This window comes from Cetorhinus maximus, chromosome 16 (assembly GCF_964194155.1).
Source record: "Cetorhinus maximus chromosome 16, sCetMax3.hap1.1, whole genome shotgun sequence".
Taxonomy (NCBI): Eukaryota; Metazoa; Chordata; class Chondrichthyes; order Lamniformes; family Cetorhinidae; genus Cetorhinus; species Cetorhinus maximus.
Genome location: NC_135894.1, coordinates 16,550,887 through 16,572,009, shown reverse-complemented (window position 1 = coordinate 16,572,009; position 21,123 = coordinate 16,550,887). Strand labels below are relative to the sequence as shown.

At 44.9% G+C, this 21,123-nt stretch overlaps 1 protein-coding gene across 2 annotated transcripts in view; it reads left to right on the top strand.

Annotated features, from left to right (window-relative positions):
* The window catches only part of wwc3 (WWC family member 3), a 233,251-nt gene extending 214,822 nt beyond the window's left edge, over positions 1–18,429 (top strand). Inside the window, exons 18-23 of one of the 2 annotated variants that reach the window (XM_078559419.1) lie at positions 1,636–1,810; positions 4,924–5,088; positions 9,497–9,589; positions 13,528–13,758; positions 14,580–14,707; positions 18,227–18,429. In XM_078559419.1, the coding sequence (XP_078415545.1) occupies positions 1,636–1,810; positions 4,924–5,088; positions 9,497–9,589; positions 13,528–13,758; positions 14,580–14,707; positions 18,227–18,293 (859 nt within the window). In that variant the 3' untranslated portion in view covers positions 18,294–18,429. Of the gene's footprint in view, positions 1–1,635; positions 1,811–4,923; positions 5,089–9,496; positions 9,590–13,524; positions 13,759–14,579; positions 14,708–18,226 lie in introns of both variants that reach the window. The other variant, XM_078559418.1, reaches the window with a different exon arrangement.
* Positions 18,430–21,123: the final 2,694 nt, after the last annotated feature.

The window sequence follows — 21,123 nt, the reverse complement described above, 5'->3', positions numbered from 1 at the left end:
CTTGCACAGATCAGGCCTCAAATCTCTGATGGGGTTTGGCTGGACTGTTAACTGCCTCAGTCACCTGCTCCTGCACATCTGTATTGTGCTCACCAGCTAGTGCCATTTACTCTTAAACTTGTGTCTATGTCCACCGATGTGAGAGTATCTGTGCTGGTGGACTATGCGCTGGACTGATATGCTGTTGTCTCCCCAGAGGGCAACTCCTCAATGGTCTCATGTGGTTCAGATGTTGTTGGCAGTGCCTCATCTGTTACTGGTTCTATGAGAGAGATGAATGCTGCTAATAGCTTCCATATCTACCCATATCCTCCTACCTGCCCTTGATCTGTAGCTTCCTGTGGCCATCAAGGGTCACAGAAGAACCAGTGCTAATACTCGTCAGAAGGTTTGGTGCCCAGCACTATCATTTTTCTCTCTCTCCCTGGGCTCCATACCCAACTTGCCCTCTGTAACAGGCTAGCCTGCTGCAATTCATCCAATCTCCATTGATTCTTCCTCCATCTATGTGACTAGAGCAATGAAGGGGACATCACCTCCTGCGCATAGTAACTTACTTCTCTGCAATGGCAGAAATGTACCTTGTGCCATTGCCCGCTGTGCACATCAGCCTGTGCCAATTTAAATAACCATTGGAGGCCAGGTGCAAGTGGCCATTCGTCCCTGTCACTGCAGTGAGCACTTCTGACTGATTATGGCCCTCCATTGTGATGCAACTCTCTTTGCATGGTGGTCCTTGGTCATTTCTACGCAGGGGTTGGCCACTTCGCCTCATATCTCAGGATGTAAGCCATGCTGCCACCCACAGGAGCACCACCAGGAGGTGTCATTGAAAAGTGGAACCACCCTCCCTTTCACTGCAGCCAGTCTTCCACAGGCTCAACTCTCCTGCATCCTCTCCTGTGCCCTGCTGGTTCCCACGTGCCAACCGTTACTGGTTGGCTCCCCCATCGGCCGGACTCTGGGTGCATATTGAAAGATTGCCATAATGTCCCACCACCTGCTCCAGCAACCTGCAAATGACCCTGGCATTAGGATGTCAGCTAGTTTGACAAAATCCAGCCCAATATTTCAGTGAGCGTGTGGTCAGTGTATGGAACAGGCTCCCTCACAAAATGGCAGAAGCTTTTAGTATGGATTCATTCAAATGCAAATTAGTTTGATTTCTTTCCGAACACTCTGGAATGTAGCATACAAACAATTTGAAACATGCAGCAATTGTAGCTTGCCTGGGAGGAACAATTGACTGTACACCTATGGCTCCCAAAGCTCTCCAGCAGTGGAGAATATCCTTGGTTCATGTCTGGGTCTGTTTTAGACTAACCGATAGAGATTGATTGGCTATCATTGGTCAACAATTTTATTATTGGTGTACCATGTGACTGCCAGGATGGTAGGTAGTGAATAAGATGGAGCTGAGTCATTTTGTACCGAATAATTCCTAACGATGTGCACCTAACAGTTGCAACACAGCTCTAAGTGTTCGCCAATCCTTGACCCTGCACCAGTCATTTTGGCCCCCTTTTTTAAAAATAGTGTTGTCACTATTGACACAATGGGAATGTTTTGCCTTTATTAAGGTGTGCTAATCTTTACAAATTGCTAGTTATGTTGTATTGATTTACGGTTTTCTAGGAGCTGGCAGGCAGAGTCCGTGGACAGTGGCTGCAGCAACAGCGCCCAGCTTAGCCCACAGTACCCAGTGGTGGAACAGCTAAGTGGTGTGGATGGAAATGGGAGCCAGCTGCATGAGTTTGCAGAGCAAATGAGCCAGTTTGCCTCTATCAGAATGAGAGTCCCACGAATGAAGGTAGGCATTTGCCTAGGCTATGAATGCTCTTTATGATTATGGCTGTCGCACTTTGAGATGGTATGACTGTCCATTTAGGTAGGTGCACCATTCGCGGCTGTGTAGTGCAGGCAGTTTACTGCCGATACCGACCAATTATGATAGAGGAATGTTTGGGCAATTGTAGTCTTCCATAGTATTCATGATGAACTTGGAATAGAGAACTTATTTTTAAGAAGTACTTTAGCACGCCACTCAGGAATGTTCCAGTGTGCCATGCATAATGCTGAATTATTTGGAAGTGCATGAATGGCCTGTTGATCTGTTGAGGTGGTGTTGGTGAAAGGGGAGGAAAGGATTTGTAGCCCTCCCACATCCAATCGATTATGATGGTGGATAACCTGGCAACTGCCAACAGGACAAGGCACCATGGGCATCCCCATCCTTAGCCATATCGTGTTGTCCAGTAATTGATTGCAAGAGCCAAGCCTGGAGTGTTGACGAGCATCTTCTGCCAAAAGTGCCGAATGGATGATTATACTTGGCTCACGTCCTCAAGTTCTCACCATTGTAGCTCCGTGGGTCCTGACAACTCAGCTCACTCTGCGATATTAAGAAGTGGCTGGATAGACCAGATGCACCAAAGGCTATGATCTCTGAGCACCACCTAAATGTAGGATACCAGAGCTTAGCTGCTTCCCTAGCCAAGCTGTTTCAGCATAGCTTTAATACTGGCGTCTACTTGACAACATGGAGAATTGCCCAGATGGGTCCTACCTATGGAAAAAATCAGGATAAATCTAATCTGACCAATTACTGCCCTATCAGCTGCCTTCCTGTCACCTTTGAAGTGATGGAAGGAGTGATAGAAGTACCATTACGCAACATCTCCTCACCAGTTATCTGCTCACAGACGCTCTGTTCAGGTTCTGTCAGACTTGGTTCCAAGTCTCATCACAGCCTTGATCCAGGAACATATGCAGGAGCTGCATGCCAGTGGAGAGGTGAGAAAGGACAGGTTGTACAGGCTGAGCTTGTTTCCACTGGAGTTTAGAAGAGTGAGGGGTGATTTGATTGAAGTATATAAGATCCTGAATGGTCGTAACAAGGTGGACATGGAAATGATGTTTCCTCTTGTGGCTGAGTCCAGAACTAGTGGGGGGGCACTGTTTTAAAATTAGGCGTCGCCCTTATAGGACAGAGCTGAGGAGAAATGTTTTCTCTCAGAGGGCTGTATGACTTTAGCGCTCTCTGCCTCAGAAGGCAGTGGAAGCAGGGTCACAATATTTTTAAGGCAGAGGTAGGTAAGGGAATTAAAGGTTATCAGGGGTCGATGGGAATGTGGAACTCGAAACACATGATCTTATTGAATGGCAGAGCAGGCTCGAGGGACCTAATGGCCTACTTCTCCTATTTCGTACGTTTGTATGTTCATAAACATGCTCTCAACATGAAGGCAGCATTCGACTCAAGTGCGGCACCAAGAAGTCCAGTAAAACTGTCAGCATTAGGTTCAAAGGGAAAACCTCTAATGATTCGTGTCATACATGATGTAACAGAAGATGGTTGTCAGGTTAACAGCCAGTCATTGAAGCTCCAGGACATCATAGAATTCCTTGGGGAAACGTCTGCTGGCCAATCATCTTCAAATGCTTCACTTATAAGATCAGCAGTGGGACTGTGTGTTGACAATTCCATTCCACTCATCACTCCTCTGGTAATGAAACAGTTTATACAATCTACAACAGGACCTGATTAGTATCTAAACTTGGGCTGGCAAGTAACAGGTTAATGCTAGGAAATGACTATCATGGACAAGGAAAATCCCCAGTTACTTCCCCATGACTTTCAATTCCAGCACCATCACTGAGTAGCCTGTCCCCCCCCACCACCCCCCTACACCTTCCCCTTTCACCATCATCATCAACATCATGGAGTCACCATTGACCAGAGCTCAACAGGACCAGCCTAACCAACACAGTGGCTCCAAGAGCAGGACAAATGCTAGATCTCTATGAAAACTGGATCACTGCCTGAACCATTAAAACCTCTTCATCAATTACAAGGTTCAGGTCAGAAGTGTGATGAAATACTCACCTGGATGGGAGTAACCATAACAAACAAGGAGCTTTGCAGCACCCATGGCAGAGCCATTCATTTGATTGGTGTCCCTGCCACTGGACTGGATACCCACCCACCCACTGCTGCACTGTGGCTGAATTATGAATGATCTACAGGCTACACTGCAGCAACTCGGGCAGTTTAATGGCACCTCCCCTTCTGCAGCACCTCTGCCACCAAGATAAACAAGAGTGGCAGTATTTTGGGAACTCCGTCAGTTCCAAATTCCCCTCCAAGTCAAGCAATTGAGACTTTGGTTTAATGTCTTGTCTGGATGATGGCACCTCCAGTAGTACAGCACTCCCTCAGTACTGCACTGGAGTGTCAGTTTAGATTCTGTGCTCAAAGTCTTGGAACAGGGCTTTGAACTCCTGAACGTCTGGACCAAGAGATGTGAGAGAAAAGCGGAGTGAATCACCCTCTATTATATTCAGCTACCAAAATATTTTGGTATTTAAACATTTAAATCCATGTTTCTGAATTCACGAGGAGTCTTCATGCCTTTCGGAAAGCAATCATTTTCCTCTGGATTTGATCGAGTCTGTTCCCAGGTTTCAGATGCTGGTGTTCAGTATTAGGAATGGCAGGAGTTGTTAGTTCTTTATTCCCAAGATGCGTTAAGTGGATTGGAATGTACGAAAGCTCGAATTCATATTGTTGGTTTAGTTGTCTTCTATTTAACTACGGAAATGTTTGATGACTTACTTACAGGACACGAATGCAAACAAAGCTGTTTGACTCTACTCGGTAATAGTTTTATGAGGGTGGAGGCTTCAAAAGTGTTTAGGCCTTTGGGGCAGAAGTCAGTTTTGTTCCTATTATAGATAGCTTTACTGCACATAGCACAAGTCATTAACCTCTGAGTCGCACTGATACCAAACTGAAGTGCACAACATTGGAACTGGCTGTATGGTTACAATCATGAGCAGAGAAATGAGATCAGGAAGAGATAATGTTCATTCCAACTGTTGATGTGAATACGGTAAAAGTGACTGGATTGTAATTTGTTACAGGTTGACAAAGAGACCAACACTGAAGAACCTTTTCCTGAAGAGGTTATGATTCGACCGAAAGAGAGGAGCAGTCGCCGGTCGCGTGGGTCTCCATTTGTTCGTAGTAGCACCATTGTCCGCTCACAGACATTTTCCCCAGGAGCACGGAGTCAGTATGTCTGCAGGGTTAGTAGCAGTGCAGCACCTGCTGCACTACCAGAAACATGACAGCCCACACTCTGTATCTTCCATTTTCGTTATTCTGGCAGAATAAGTGACGTTGTCACAATTGGGGTGGCCAATCCTCCAAGATTGTCCTGGACTCTCCAGGAATTAAAAGATTAATCACTGGGATACTGCTGTGAGCAACCCTAGGAGGAAAAAGATCATAGGGGCTTTAGTTTGTTCCTGAACCTTTTCTTTAAATATTTTTGTTTATTAGTTCTAAAAATATTGTCCTGGAACTTCCGGGGGGTGGTCGAGGGGGTAGTCTGGAGGGCCGGGGGGCGGTCGAGGGGGGTAGTCTAGAGGGTTGATGGGGTAGTCTAGAGGGTTGAGGGGGTAGTCTAGAGGGTTGAGGGGGTAGTCTGGAGGGCCGGGGGGCGGCCGAGGAGGTAGTCTGGAGGGCAGGGGGGCGGCCGAGGAGGTAGACTGGAGGGCCGGGGGGGCGGTCGAGGGGGTAGTTTGGAGGGCCGGGGGGCAGTCGAGGGGGTAGTCTGGAGGGCCGGGGGGTGGTGGATGATGGGGGCGGTTGTCAGTTGTGTAGTTACCCAAATGTTAGACCAGGATTTTTCTGTCTGACATTTCCTGGTAAGTACATTGGAACTGTTTGAAGCCTCTGAAGTTCCTCCCCTCCCCCCCGACTTGATACTGGTCCGTATTTCTTCTAGAATCGTCTGAATTTTACCAGAAATGTCAAGTACAGTATCCCTCGGAGAGCTCTATTGAAGCAGGATTGAGTCGGGGGGAAGACAGGACACGTCCCCTTTATATGGCACCAGCTGCCATATGGGGTGTAAATGTCCAGTTTGAATGTTAGTGAATAGGTGAGATGATGAATGAGTAAATGGGTAAGTGGGTGAGGTAACTGGATAGGGTGGGAGACGTGGCAGGTAAGTGTGGTGGTAGTGGGGTCGGGGTAGCAGTCGGGCCAGTTCGGGAGTAGTCAGGTGGGGTTGAGGGTATAGTCGGGTGTCAGGGGTAGTCGGGTCAGATTGGGGCGCTGTAATCAGGTGGCAGGGGGGTATTTGGGAGTGGTCAGGAGATGTGTGGTTGGATCTGGTTGGTTGAATAGTCAGGGGAGGGGGGTGTTGGGTGGTGTGGGAAGGTGGAATCAGGTGGGCGAGGGGTAGTTGGGTGGGCGAGGGGGTAGTCGGGTGGGCCAGCGGGTAGTCGGGTGTTTAGAGGGTGGACGAGGGGATAGTCAGGTGTTTGGGAGGTGGTTGAGGGTATAGCCTGGAGGGCCGGTGAGGGGGTGTTCGAGGGGGTAGTCTGGAGGGCCATGGGGTGGTTGAGGGGGTAGTCTCGAGGGTCGAGGGGGTAGTCTAGAGGGCGGGGGCGCAGTCGAGGGGGTAGTCTGGAGGGCCGGGGGGCGGTCGAGGGGGTAGTCTGGAGGGCCGGGGGGCAGTCGAGGGGTGTAGTCTAGAGGGTTGAGGGGGTAGTCTAGAGGGTTGAGGGGGTAGTCTAGAGGGTTGAGGGGGTAGTCTAGAGGGTTGAGGGGGTAGTCTAGAGGGTTGAGGGGGTAGTCTGGAGGGCCGGGGGGCAGCCGAGGAGGTAGTCTGGAGGGCTGGGGGGCGGTCGAGGGGGTAGTTTGGAGGGCCGGGGGGTGGTGGATGATGGGGGCGGTTGTCAGTTGTGTAGTTACCCAAATGTTAGACCAGGATTTTTCTGTCTGACATTTCCTGGTAAGTACATTGGAACTGTTTGAAGCCTCTGACTGGAACTCGAGTCTGAGACATTCGATGATCTGGAGGCTGGAAAATTTGGGCCATTGAAAATGGGTTTAAAAAACAATTGACTGAGCACCAAGAATCATCCAGTTAATTGTTTGCTATCCAATTGGCGTGAGAAGGCAGTGCCCTGTGAGGATGGATGTCTGGGGTGACCAATAGGGAGAGCGTGGGTGTTCGGCTAGTCAAGATAGAGGTCAGGTGTGGAAACCTCCAGGAATACATCCAACCTGAGCTGGTAATCAGTGGTACAATGGGTTGCATGCAGAGGAAAGAACACCAAGGCAAACAGTGTCTGGTGCTAGAAATTCATTGGTAAAAGCCTAAATATAGGAACCATACTGGATAAGTGGTCATTTGATGGTTGAGCAGTTGATTACTGCTGGAGTGGTGGAATCTCCAGAGATAGATACTGTAGAAATTCAGCAAGACTGCAAACTGCTCAGTAATAGTAACACGGGGGTTAGTTTTATCCTAATCTGCCTGCACTTGGTTCTACACACTAGCCATTGGAAAGTAAAACTGGACATGGTGTAATGCGGGTGTTTGATCTGATCCTGTTGGGCAGGTTAGGCTGAAAATTAGCTCCTGTAATCTCCTCAACCCAACAGCATCTTAACCTTCAGATCACAATTAGTGAAAGCAATTTCTGCATTTGTTTCTGGTTATTTATTTTTCATCTTTAAGCTCACTTTGGTGAAGGACATGAGTGATAGTGAAATGGAAGACTTTTTCCATTTCTATGTAAAGTCAGTAAAAGAGTCAACTTTCCAATTCCGATGGTCCGGATGGATTTGAACAAGAGCTCCACTTGATTCAAAGGTTGCAGAAATATGGAAGGGTGCGGCTATGGAGGAATTTGAAAACCACGATGAGGATTTTCAAATCAAAGCCTTGACCGATCTGGAGCCAGTGTAGGTCAGTGAGCGCAGGGATGATGGGTGAACAGGGCTGGTGCCATTTAGAACACAGACAGCAGAGTTTTGGTCAAGCTGAAGTTTACAGATATTGGCAGGTGGGAGGCTGGCCCACACAGCACTGGACAGATTGTGCCTAACGGTGGTCAGGGCATGGATGATGGTTCCAGCAGTGGGTGAGTGGAGGCAGGGGAGGAGATGGACTATGTTATGGGGGTGGAAGTAGGTGCTCTTGGTGATGGAGCAGATATGTGCCTGGAAGCTCCTCTTGGGCTCAAGTACTGTCACGCTCGCCATGAAAATGATTGGAGTTGGTAGTTAGGGAATGCAGTTCATGGCAATAACTTCAGTCGTTCCAATAGCTAGCTGGAGGAAATTTCTCTCATCTGGTACTTGATGTTGGTCGGCCAAGCAGTGTTACAAATCAGAGGCTGTGGTGAGGTCAGGAAAGAAGTTGGTGAGGTAGAACTGAGTATCATCAGTGTATGTGTGGAACAGTGTACATGTAGAGGTGGTGAGGTAGAGCTGAGTATCATCAGTGTACACGTGGAACAGTGTACATGTAGAGGTGGTGAGGTAGAGCTGAGTGTCGTCAGTGTACACATGGAACAGTGTACATGTAGAGGTGGTGAGGTAGGGCCGAGTATCATCAGTATACGTGTGGAACAGTGTACGTGTAGAGGTGGTGAGGTGGAGCTGAGTGTCGTCAGTGTACGTGTGGAACAGTGTACATGTAGAGGTGGTGAGGTAGAGCTGAGTGTCGTCAGTGTTCGTGTGGAACTTCACATGATTTTGGAAGCTACAAAAGGTAATGCAAGATTCTAAAGATTTGCTGTTCAAGAAATTGGGTATTTAGGTTACATTTTTTCACAGAGGTGGTACCTGCTTTAGATCTAAATAAGCTCTGAATGTGAAGAAAAAATACAATGAAAATGGCACGTTACATGCCATTTATAGCCAGTAGGAAGCCACATACCTAAAAAGCTAACAATGGCTGAGTTTTAATTATTTGCAACTATAATAGCACCTTTAACTCTCAATGGCATTTCAAAGGTGCGCTATCGAACAAAAACTGACACTGAGCCAAAGAAGGAGATATCAGGACAAGTGACCAAAAGCTGTGCTTAAATCGGTAGGGCATAGGGCATGTTTTATAAAAGGAGAGAGAGAGAGAGAGGCAGAGCGTCTTAAGGAGGGAATGTCAGAGCTTGGAGCCTCGGTGGCTGAAGGCACAGCTGCCAATGCTGGGACAAAGGAAGTGGGGAATCCACAGGAGGCGAGATGTGGAGAATGTGCAAAGTTCTTGAGTATTGTAGGGCCGGAGAAGGTTAAAAGGTACAGAGGGGCGAAACTGGGGGGGAATTTGAACACTCCATGTTTTAACCACGTAGAGTCTGGGCATGCTCTGGTACAGAACACTTAAATAAGTAATCTCATAACCCATTATAGTTCACATTCTTCAAGAAATATGGACGCTTAACTTCACGCTCACTCTAATGATTCCCACATAATTTGATGCCTATGCTGCAACAATTTAATAGTAACATTGATCATCCAGGTCTGAGTGTCTGTGCGAAATTCTCAACTAATATTGGAATGCATTTTATGTGAAGCTTGCAGTTAGGTTCTGGAAAATAGGATCAAAACATCACCTGAAATTGCTGCATTACCACGAAGTAAAATTGTACAGATACGAATAACTTTGCTTCTCCGTGTTCCTTATTGCAGCTATACCGAAGTGACAGTGACAGTTCAACACTTCCGAAAAGATCCCCATTTATCCGAAATGCGTTGGAGAGACGTACTCTGCGTTACAAACAGGTAAGCAGCATGGATAATTCAGAGGCAAATGACACTTGTGGGTCAGAAGCATAACACTTGCATCAGTTCATGCATATTTCTGTTATTCCTATGTAGGTAGACATTATGCTCTGATTTTAACCTGGGTGGGAATCGGTGGCACAGAGGCTAAAAGCAGAAGGTGATCCTCTTTTTTTCCCCCTCCCCTGAGTGCGAGAAATTTTAATTCTTGGGCCTCAGTTGACACCTGAGTCCTGCTGAAGCTGGGATGGAAAGTGTAGTCAGTGACAGGAAGTCCAGGGGGAAGGATAAGCTGGGGTAGGGGAGGTCTGAGGCATCCTTGTGGGACCAGAACAGCAGTATGGACTGTCATCTGCTTTTGCTGGCAGGCTCAACACTTTGTGACCTTTAGTTGTACCTGGTGTTAAAATGGCACGTGTATCCCGATGATATAATCAGGACATGTCTTTACCATTTAAATCAGGTCCTCGCTCCTCTGGAGTTGGCCAACTTCTCATGCCCAAACTCAGCCAAGTTAAAAGGAGCTGGGGGAGGGGGAGGGGTGATGGTGACATGGCTCTTATGTCCTTACCCAGACCAGCCCCACCAGGTCAGGTACGGAAGGTTTCAAACCCGGCTGTTTTCATGCTGTTGGAAAAGGAATGATTTAACTTTTAATATATAAATGGATTTCACTTGGCGATACCTATAATGGGTTGCTAGGATTCACATTGGGGATCCTGGATGCCAGGTGGCATTCATGAGTGGTTGTGGCCTACTCCGCTTAAATCGTCAGCTTGTAACGTGGAACCACTTTTTTTCTTTTGAAGAAATATTTATGGCCCATTTTATCTTGCCATTTTTCTAATGTACTGTCTAAAGTAAATGCAACTGGGTTACCGTAGCAAGGCAAGGTTTGCAGCCAAGGAAATGCACACTGCTGGAAGGAGCTGCATTGAAATTCCCCAAATATTTGCAACTCCAGTTGAAAGTGATTTTTGGGTAGCTGGAAATTTTGAGACTACTGTTTATCCGCTCTTTGTTTAAAAAAATTGAAAATGGAGGGTTTGGATTCCAATTTAGAATCCCTCACCATCTCGCTCTCTGCCAATCTGATCACAAGCAGCTGTAAGTACTTGACTTCTAACTGATGGTGTTACGATCATGGCTTTAAAGACTTGTGTTTGTCCAGCACTTTTATTTATTCCTTCAGCCCTCTTTCACAGTGCCACATGTGCAACGCACTTTGAAACGCAGCAACTAATGCGTAGGCAAACTCGGCAACTGTTTTATACACCGCACAATCCTACAAACAGCAATGAGGCAAGAGGCTCATTATACTGTTTTTGGTTGTGTTGGGTGAGGGTTGAATGTCGATCAGGATATTCCTATCTCATATAATGTGGAATCTTTAGCACCCACCAAAACCATGGAACTTGATGCAGTCTGTCAGGGTCAATTACAGAAAATCTAATGTATTCCTTTTTTTCCTGTCCTTGTTACATTTATTCTGTTTACTTTCATCCCTAATTATGTGTCCTTTACGTGCTTGAATATAAAGGAATTAAAGAAGCTGCTTACGGTATTTTCTCGGAGATATTCTCGTATGCTGTCAGAAACCAAAAACCTGGTTATATTGCAGGAGGGAAAAATGGACACTCAGCAGATGGGTTAATACCTGAGTGTTTTGGGGCGGGCGTTAATTCTAAACTCCTAGCGGAGAACCTGCGCACCCGAGGAGTGCAAGTGGGAGGTGGGGTCACAGCAATGACGTTCAGATCGCTTGACCTACGATTCCTGTGAGCTTTCCTTCACGCTGTGTTTTAAAATTAATTAGATCTAAAATTGCCACAACAGACTCTTATCTCTTGGCAGTCGGTAGCCATGAAATCTGATTTCATGGATATACTCGCATGGATTTGGCTGTTTTTTGGATTTTAGTCTATTCAGGAGCTTTAAAAAAAAAAGTGTAGTGGCACAGGAAGAAGGGTAAAAGTCCCATCAATCAGCCACGACTCAGTTTGGTGCACACTCTCCTCTGAATCAGGTTGTAGGTTAAATTCCCACTCCAGGGACTTGAGCACAAAAATATAGGCTGACACTCTGGTGCAGTACTGAGGGAGTGCTGTCTTTCGGATGAGAAGTTAATTTGAAGCCTACCTGCCCTCTCAGGTGGACGTAGAAGATCCCCTTTGTACTATTTTGGGAAAGAGCTGGGAGTTTTTCCCGAGTGAGCCATTGTTTATTCCTGATCAACATAAAATAAAATCATCTGGCCATTATCATATTGCTGTTTGTGGGAGCTTCCTGTGCGCAATCTGGCTGTTGTGTTTCGTACATTGCAAGATGACTGCACTTCAAAAGTACTTGATGGGGTTGTAAAGCACATTGAGAGTCTGGTGGTCGTGAAAGGCGCGATATAAATGTAAGATCTTTTTCCATTGGCACGAACACTCTCCAAGCTGGCTGCCATAGATTTTATTTTTGTGAGAGATGTTTCAAGAGAAGGAGCAGGGAGAAGACGAATGCCAACACACAGAAATGGACAGCAAGAAACCAGCGGGTCCATCAAGCCTACCCCACATTCATGATGCCTGGTGCATCATTACGAGACACTTCCTAATCCCTGCCTTTCACCTTCCCCAACAGCCACATGATATCCTGGGAGAGGCAAAAAAAAACAATTCCCTGGGAAATAAAGAACTGTTTAACATCACTTATTCCCACTTCCATTAAAATGTACGACCCCTACTCTTCCCCAGTCTGTCGCAATTAAATAATCTATGAATAGGCACCCAACCCTTTCATTATTTTATATTTCTCCATTGGGTCTCCTCTAAGCCTCCACTCTTCTGAAGTAAGTAGACCAGCTCTTTAAGTCTATCTGAGTAAGGTGGGTCCTTATAATTCTCCTCTGAGTTCTTTTCCAAGGCCACTATATCAGTCACCAAGGAAACAGAAGTGGCTGCTTTACTCCAGGTGCAGTCTAACCAACGATCTGCATAATGACACAATGGTGTCCTTTGATCATACTGAATGGGTTTATTAATTCAACCCACCTTCCCAAGCATTGTAGAGGTGTCAGCTGTGGCTCAGTTCATAGCGCCCTCGCCTTTGAATCAGAGGGTTGTGGGTTCATGTCCCACTCCCGGAAACCAAGAACTGTGATTGTACTCGAAAGAGTTGCAGTCTGTGACTGTTGATAACTCGAAAGAGTTTCCCAAGCATTGTGAGCAGCTTCACCCAATCTGAATTGTAAAGTTGCTGAAACGTTAAAACAGAGCTAAACATTCAAATTTGTGGTCTATTAGTTCAGTAATAGAGGTTTGAAATAGATTTAAGACCATTGGTTGTACAGATGGCAGTTATTCTTAACTGGAAAGCTACTTCAAGCATAGTAACTTTGGTTCAAAAATGCATAAGTTAAGAATATGAATTCAATCCATTATGGGGCTACTGGAAAATTTGATTCCTTTTATTAAAAAAAATCATTTTATGGGATGTGGACGTCGCTGGTTAGACCAGCATTTATTGTCCATCCCTAATTGCCCTTGAGAAGGTGGTGGTGAGCTGCCTTCTTGAACCGCTGCAGTCCCTGTGGTGTAGGTACATCCACGGTGCTGTTAGGGAGGGAGTTCCAGGATTTTGACACAGTGACAGTGAAGGAACGGCGATATATTTCCAAGTCAGGATGGTGAGTAGCTTGGAGGGAAATTTGCAGGTGGTGGTGTTCCCATGTGTCTGCTGCCCTTTTCCTTCTAGATAGTAACAGTCATGGGTTTGGAAGGTGCTGTGTAAGGAGACTTGGTGAGTTTCTGCAGTGCATCTTGAAGATGGTACACACTGCTGCCACTATTTGTCGGTGGTGGAGGGAGTGGTATATGTGATATAGGGAGGTTTGAGTAATGCGGAATGATCCAGTCTTATTGTGCATCTGTCTTTTTTTTGGCACATAGCAGTCATCTTTCAAAACGCCACTGGTTGAACATCCAACACGAACGTCCCTGGACTTGGAGCTGGATCTCCAGGCGTCCAGAACTAGGCAGCGTCGATTGAATGAGGAGTTGAATGCACTACGAGAGCTAAAACAACGGCTAGAGGAGAGCAGGATTCGGGGACAGGCCGACTTGCCTCAGTGGATTTTAAGAGATGAGCGATTCCGCAATCTGTTGAAAGAAGCAGAGAGACAGGTGTGGAGCAAGTGTTTTGACAATGGAGTGAGCCATGTTTAATGTGATACTGCATGCCGGAAGTAGACCACAGTGACGGAGGAATAAGGGAGTTGTATAGTGATGAAGCATTAGCTTGTCTTCTGTCTCTTCTAATCAAACCGTTCAATTTGCCAGTAGTAAGGAGATATCATAAACCCGGAGAGTATCACATATTGCTCTTGGTTACCTTGACACTGAGTTGATCAAGACTTGGAAGTAAATAATATTGCTTATCAGATTAGACCTTACAAATTAAGACCAATTGCATATTAAGAAACAATGTAATTTACAAGTTGCTATCAAGCTAGCTGGACAGAATTTTTTTGCCATTCCAGCATTTATTGTCCAGTGAGGCATGTATCCTGCGTCTTCATTTCTGATCCATAATTCCGCCTCATATGTGAGATCCTTGAGTCATTACCAGGAAAGAGAAACCAAAGTGATTTCCCATTGCCTTTTCAGTTTGGAATATCTTTCCCTCGGTGGGCTGCTACCAAGGCTACAGAGCCCCATCTACTCTTTACAATGGGCAGGGTGGGCCTCCTGCATCCATTAAATGCTGGACTGGACCTCCATCAAGGCTGGAGCTCCATTCTCCACACGCCATGGGGTCTGGAGTCTGGCTAGAACCCTTCACCTTTTGACTCAGAGGTGGGAATGCAACCACCGAGCCAAGGGCTCACTCATCAAATATTGTAGCTGATAGAAAAACGGATTCTATTTCAAGTAAAACCTCAGTACAAAGACATAGTACAACAGTGTGGTTACTTGCAGTGAAATAAATGCTGTCTCTTCTGCAGGCAAAGCAGACAAAGTCGGAACACCGCCAAGAGCAAGCAGCTGAGAAAATGTTGAGGAAAGCAGCCAAGGAAGTGTATCAACTGCGAGGGCAAAGCCAAAAGGAACCTTTGCAGGTTCAGTCCTTCAGGTAAAAAAAAAGACTTGCATTGACGTATCGCAATGTGCAATCTGGGAGATGGTGGTGTAGTGGTAATGTCACTGGTCTAGTAATCCAGCGGCCCAGCATAACACCCAAGGGATACCAGTCCAACTCCCATCATGGCAGCTGGTGGAATTTAAATCCAATTAATAAATCTGGAATATAAAGCTAGTCTCAGTAATAGTGATATGAAAATAGATTGTGTTTAAAAAAAAAAAAATCTGCTTCACTAATGTCATTCAGGGAAGGAAATCTGCCAATCTTACCCAGTCTGGCCTGCATGTGACTCCAGACCCACAACGATGTGGTTGACTCTTAACTGCCCTGTGAAATGGCCTCACAAGTCACTTGAGCTATTAGGGATGGGCAACAAATGCTGGCCTTGCCACAAGGCCCACATCCCATGAAAGGATTAAAACAAAAACTCACACGGTGAATGGCCTGGATTTTGCTGTAAAAGTGCTATATAAATGCAAGTTGTAGTTGTTGACATGGACCAAAAGAAGCAAACTGTCCCAAGGCACTTCACAGGAGCATTATCAGACAAAATTCAACACTGCACCACGGAAGGAAATATTAGGACTGGAAGCTTGGTCCAAGGGGTAGGAACACCTTAAAAGAGAAGGAGGAGGCAGAGGTGTGGAGAAGTTTAAACCATACACTGTAATATTACTAAAACACATAGATCTACATAAAAAGTTTAAAACATCCGCTGTTTCTCATCTTTGCTTTTCCTTGTTTTCTTACTTCCCCCAGTCTGTGATGATGATTTAAAATTCTTTCTTACATTATTTCTCACCTATTTTCATTTCATATTCTAAACCTATTTGTTTCTTGCGATGTCTGTCTGTTCAGGAGCTAGAATAAAGAGGCAGGATTTTCCCCACGGGTTTCGGGGTCCAATAGGGGTCGCAGGCAACATCGTGCGGGAAGCAGTCACCTGCTGCGATTTTCCCTAAATTGACCAATTATTGGACAGAGGGGTGGGCTTGTCGTCTAATTAAGGATGGCGGGCAGTGGACTCTTAAAGCTGGAGAGCCAATAGGAGGCCCTCCAGCACTGAAGAGGCCGCAGGCTGCCTTTACAGGTTGGAGAGAGAAAGGGTGCCTCAAGATGGAAGCACCTTCTCACCAACTTCTTAACTTTAAAAATAAAAGTTGGTCTTAGCAGCTCAGCCATTGTTGTGGAGGTGGAACCTTCACTGATTGGCCTGTGGCTGCAGATGAAGCTAAGCAGGTTGGGGTGGGCCTCAAAGCCTGCCTAGAGCGCTGGCTTCCCGGTTTGCTACCGGGGGCCACTATCAGCAGTTACGCTGTTCCCTATTACCTCCAACAAGTGACAATAGGCCTTAATAGGTTTTGAAACATTAGCAAAATTCCACGTCCACCTGCCTCTGTGCTTGAACCCATTGGGGCCTAAAGATCTAGCCCCAAAAGTCTGGATGCCTCTTTCCAGGGTAAATTACAGCATTCTACAGCACATCATGCCTATAACAGCTCCCTGAAAAAGAGCAATCTAATTAGTTCCACTCTTTGCCTTTCCCCCATAGCCTGCAAACTTTTTCTTTCAAATATATATCCAATTCCTGTTTGAAACCCCAATTGTCAATAATCTCAAACGTGTCTCCTTTGGCTATCGATCTCCTTGCCAGCCGATATGAACTAAAAATGGTCTTTCAACCAGCCAGAGCTAGAAACATATCTCATTGCCTTTGTGATGGGGGAAGTGATCAAAAAAACTTTCTACATACATTCGCTGTTTCAATGTGCAGTCACCAGTCTTTGCCTCAGTACCACTAAACTTGCCTGGTGAAAAGCCAGTTTACCTTAAAATGGCTCTGTATGTAAGTTTGCCAAGAGGGGAAAGTAGCCAAAATCCAGAATCTCCAAAAGCTAATCCATGCATGAGAGGAAGGTGCTAAATATCTCAATATCAGTGTTTGTGATATGAAAGGCTTTCACTAGTTTCGGGAACATGACTACAGCTACAGCTCTTTAGAGTAGAGAACTGGGTTCCATGCAGTGAATATTCGTGTACAACCCTCAGATTGGAAGTCTATAAAAAATCACTTCACCCACAGATCTAGCAGATTGTGGGACTGTGTAAGAATTAAGCAATGAAAAGGATACATCAGCATCCTTTGCGGATTCAGTCATGACCTCCAATATATTTCCACCATCAGAGTGTTTCTTCTGTGCAATTACCTTGGTTGCACATAAATCTGATTGTTCATTTTAGCCTGAATGTACTGGTCTGTTAGATGCGTTATTTACCTCCTTTCAAAGTAGATGGGAGAATGTGGTAGACACCTCAGTGCTGTATGCTGTACGTAAGGGGTGTTAGTCTCTTGCATGTTGTCCTGATAAGGGTGCATGTTTCTGCTCAGAAGAGACTTCGGCTAGTTGTAGCCGAAATTGGGCCATACCATGTTTATCAGGTGGTAAGCAGCCTCTTGAGCCTTGACTACATTAATCATAAAGCTGGGGGACATTACACGCTAGATATGTGCCACCCGCCACATAAGTAAAGATTAAAAAATATGTAAATAAGGGGCCGAACATCTGTTGTGGCCCCCATCAGAAGATTGTTTATTCCTGGGGCAGCTGACACTGGCTTCACTCTGGAAAACCTGGTATTTATGTGGCCACTGCAGGCAACAACCAACAAGATTATTTTAGTAAATTATACTGACTGAATGTAATCTGGGAGGAGCACTCCCACACTAATATCTGAGTTGACACTTGGCTCTATTCCTCCCTGCCACCATTCCAGGATCAGTGCTATTCCATCACAGCCCAGTCGTTTCCCTCCACCCACACCTCCCACCCCCTACTTCCTGGTCAAACCGCCCCACCCCTCTCCCATCAGCAGCCTGATTTTTGCCTGTGAGCTGCCTGTTGCTACCTGTCGCTCGCTGGCTCAATGGAAATGCAGCCGGGAGCTCCTCTGGCAGCAGGGACCGATCCCAAAAAGTGCAGCATGTCCGAATTTCTGGGACAATTATTTTTTAATTGTGCTCGCAGCAAAAACATAATTCAGGAGAAAGATTAAAGCATTTCGGAACTACTTTCACTTCTTTATCCCCAACACAACTGGTTGTCTTTTATGGAGTCGTGTTATTTTAATGTTTTTTTTTCAGCCTATATAAATCCGTTGCTCTTAGTTGTGAAAAATAAACGTGTTCTTACCTCTTCTCTCTTGAAGCTTGACCATTTAACCCTGTATCCTCAAGTTCTTGGCTCATAGCCTTAGTCAAATCATCCGATTGGATTACCAGTTCTCGCAGTCTCTTTCTGAGGCGATTGTGAGTAAAGGGTAGGCATGGCCTCTGATTGGGGAGCCATATTCATGGAGTGATACCACAGCTTGAGGCATCTACAGATTCTCGCCTTGCATCACCAGCAAGTGCGGAATTGTGGAACCAGCTCCTCGCATTACGAGCAGCTCTTGTGATCCACCTAATCTCAGACTTTGAAGAGTGACTTGGTGTTTTGTTTTTAATCGTAGAGAGAAAATGGCATTTTTCACCCGAGCACGAATCAACATACCTCCTCTGCCAGCGGACGATGTATGACACTTTACTATATTTTAAATATGAAGTATTTATCAGTCTCAATTTTATTCATGTGAAGTTACTAGAAAAAACAGTAAGTGATTTTATTAAACACTTTTGCAAGGATTATTCCTATACATCTTTTTGTAAAAAGAAAAAAGAAAAAAAAAGCCTATATACTTATATATTATAAATATATATATATCTTTATATATATATATAATATTATAATTCTAGAATTGCAGCAAGGCGTGGTTCATCCTTGTTGTGAATTTAACATCTCTGAAGGAATGGTATAATAAAAAAGATCAAACTAAGCTGTTGTATATCTGTTCAGTTTCTGTGTACTCTGATGTACGTAGGCTTAAAAGGCTGGAAGATGGAAACAAGGCCAGCTTAATCATATCCACTGTAATATAGGTTTCTTATTTAAAAAAAAAATTTTCCTTGAAGGAAAAGTCTCAGTTTTAGGTGTATTTTAAGACTATAAAGTTCTGCAGTATTTTGGGTGCACTGCAATGAAATCTTAAGCTGGCTTTGTTTCTGTTACCTGATGTGAAAATACTATGCGCTGAATTATTAATGTTACCTTTAATATGTTTCAAGCTGCACGCATAACTTTAGTGTTTTATATTACTCTGTGCCTTTACACTATATTGTAACATTGTATTCTTTATCACAACTGTGTATTGTATAAAAAAATTTCGTAGTAACATCTTTCAATATTTTTACTATTAAAATAAAAAAAAGCCTTTATCAGTGAATGTGGAGAGATTATTTACCAAAACTTTAAAAAAAAAACGTGGTGGGCGTGAGAAGAAATGCAGCAGCTTTCAAACATTACACAATTGTTAGCAACCTGCCAGAGAACCATAGAAAGGTTTCAGCACAGAAGGAGGCCATTCGGCCCATCCTGTCCATGCCAGCCCGAGGACATCCAGGTGCCCTTTCTAATCCCACCTTCCTGCACCCGGCCCATAGCCCTGCAGCTTACAGCACTTAAGGTGCAGATCCAGGTACTTTTTAAAATAGTTTAGAGTTTCTGCCACCAACTTGGGCAGCAAATTCCAAACACCCAGTACCCTCTGCGTAAAAAAAGTTCTTCCTCATGTCCCCCCTACACCTTCTGCCACTTATCTTGAATCTATGTCCCCTGGTTCTAGAATTCTCCACCAAGGGAAACAATTTTATCCTGTCCACTCTATCTATTCCCCTCATAATTTTGTACACCTCAATCAAGTCACCTCTCAGCCTTCTTTGTTCTAAGGAAAATAACCCCAACCTATCCAATCTCTCCTCATAGCTACACTTTTCTAACCCTGGCAACATTCTTGTAAACCTCCTCTGCACTCTCTCCAGAGCTCTTACGTCCTTCCTGTAATGCGGTGACCAGAACTGCACACAATACTCCAGTTGTGGCCTCACCAGTGTTTTATACAATTCCAACATTATAACCTTACTTTTATATTCTATACCTCTGCCAATGAAGGAGAGCATTCCATATGCCTTCTTTACAACCTTGTCTACTTGAACTGCTGCCTTCAGGGACTTGTGTACTTGTACGTCAAGATCTCTCACTTCATCTACCCCTCTTAGTATATTCTCATTTATTGTGTAATCCCTGTAACTGTTTGACCTCCCTAAATGTATGACCTCACACTTCTCTATGTTAAAATCCATCTGCCACTTTATCGCCCACTCCACCAACCCATCCATATTGTTTTGGAGATTATGGCTATCCTCTCCACTATCCGCTACGCGGCCAGTCTTTGTGTCATCTGCAAATTTCCCAATCGTGCCCCCCACGTTCACGTCCAAGTCGTTAATATATAACACAAACAGCAAGGGTCCCAACACCGAGCCCTGTGGAACACCACTTGAGACAACTTTCCATTCGCAAGGGCATCCATCGACCATTATCCTTTGTTTCCTGTTACAAAGCCAACCTTTTATCCAGTTTGCCACATTACCCTGAATCCTATGGGTTTTTACTTTCCTGACCAATCTGCCATGTGGGACCTTGTCAAATGCCTTGCTAAAATCCATGTACACAACATCCACTGCACTACCTTCATCAACCCTTCTTGTCACTTCCTCAAAGAATTCAATCAAATTTGTGAGGCAAGACCTTCCTTTAACAAATCCATGCTGACCATCCCTGACTAGTCCATGCCTTTCCACATGACAGTTTATCCTATCTCTCAGGATTGATTCTACTAATTTGCTTACCACCGATGTAAGACTAACTGGCCTATAATTGTCTGGCATTTCCTTTGATCCCTTTTTAAACAATGGAACTATGCCTACATTTCTCCAATCCTCGGGCACCTCCCCTGTATCTAGTGAAGATTGGAAAATCATCCTCAGAGCATCTGCTATCTCCTCCCTGACTTCCTTCAGCAGCCTCTGGAAACAATCCATCTGGCCCCGGTGACTTATCAACTTTCAAGGATTTCAACCCTTCGAGCACTTCCTCTCTCTTTATGACTATCCCGTCCAATATCTCGCAGTGTTCCTCCTGGACTACTATATCTACATCCTCCCTTTCCTTTGTAAACACGGAGACAAAATATTAATTTAAAACCCTTCCCACAGCCTCTGCATCTACACACAAGTTTCCATCTTCATCTCTGATAGGTCCCACTTTTTCCTTAACTAACCTTTTTACCATTAATGTATTGGTAAAACATCTTTGGGTTATCTTTAACTTTACTTGCTAATCTTTTTTCATGCCCTCTTTGATTTCCTTATTTCCTTTTTTACTTCGCCCCTGCACTTCCTATATTCGTCTAGGCTATCTGCAGTGCTTAGTTCTTTGTGCCTATCGTACGCTTTCTTTTTCAGTTTGATC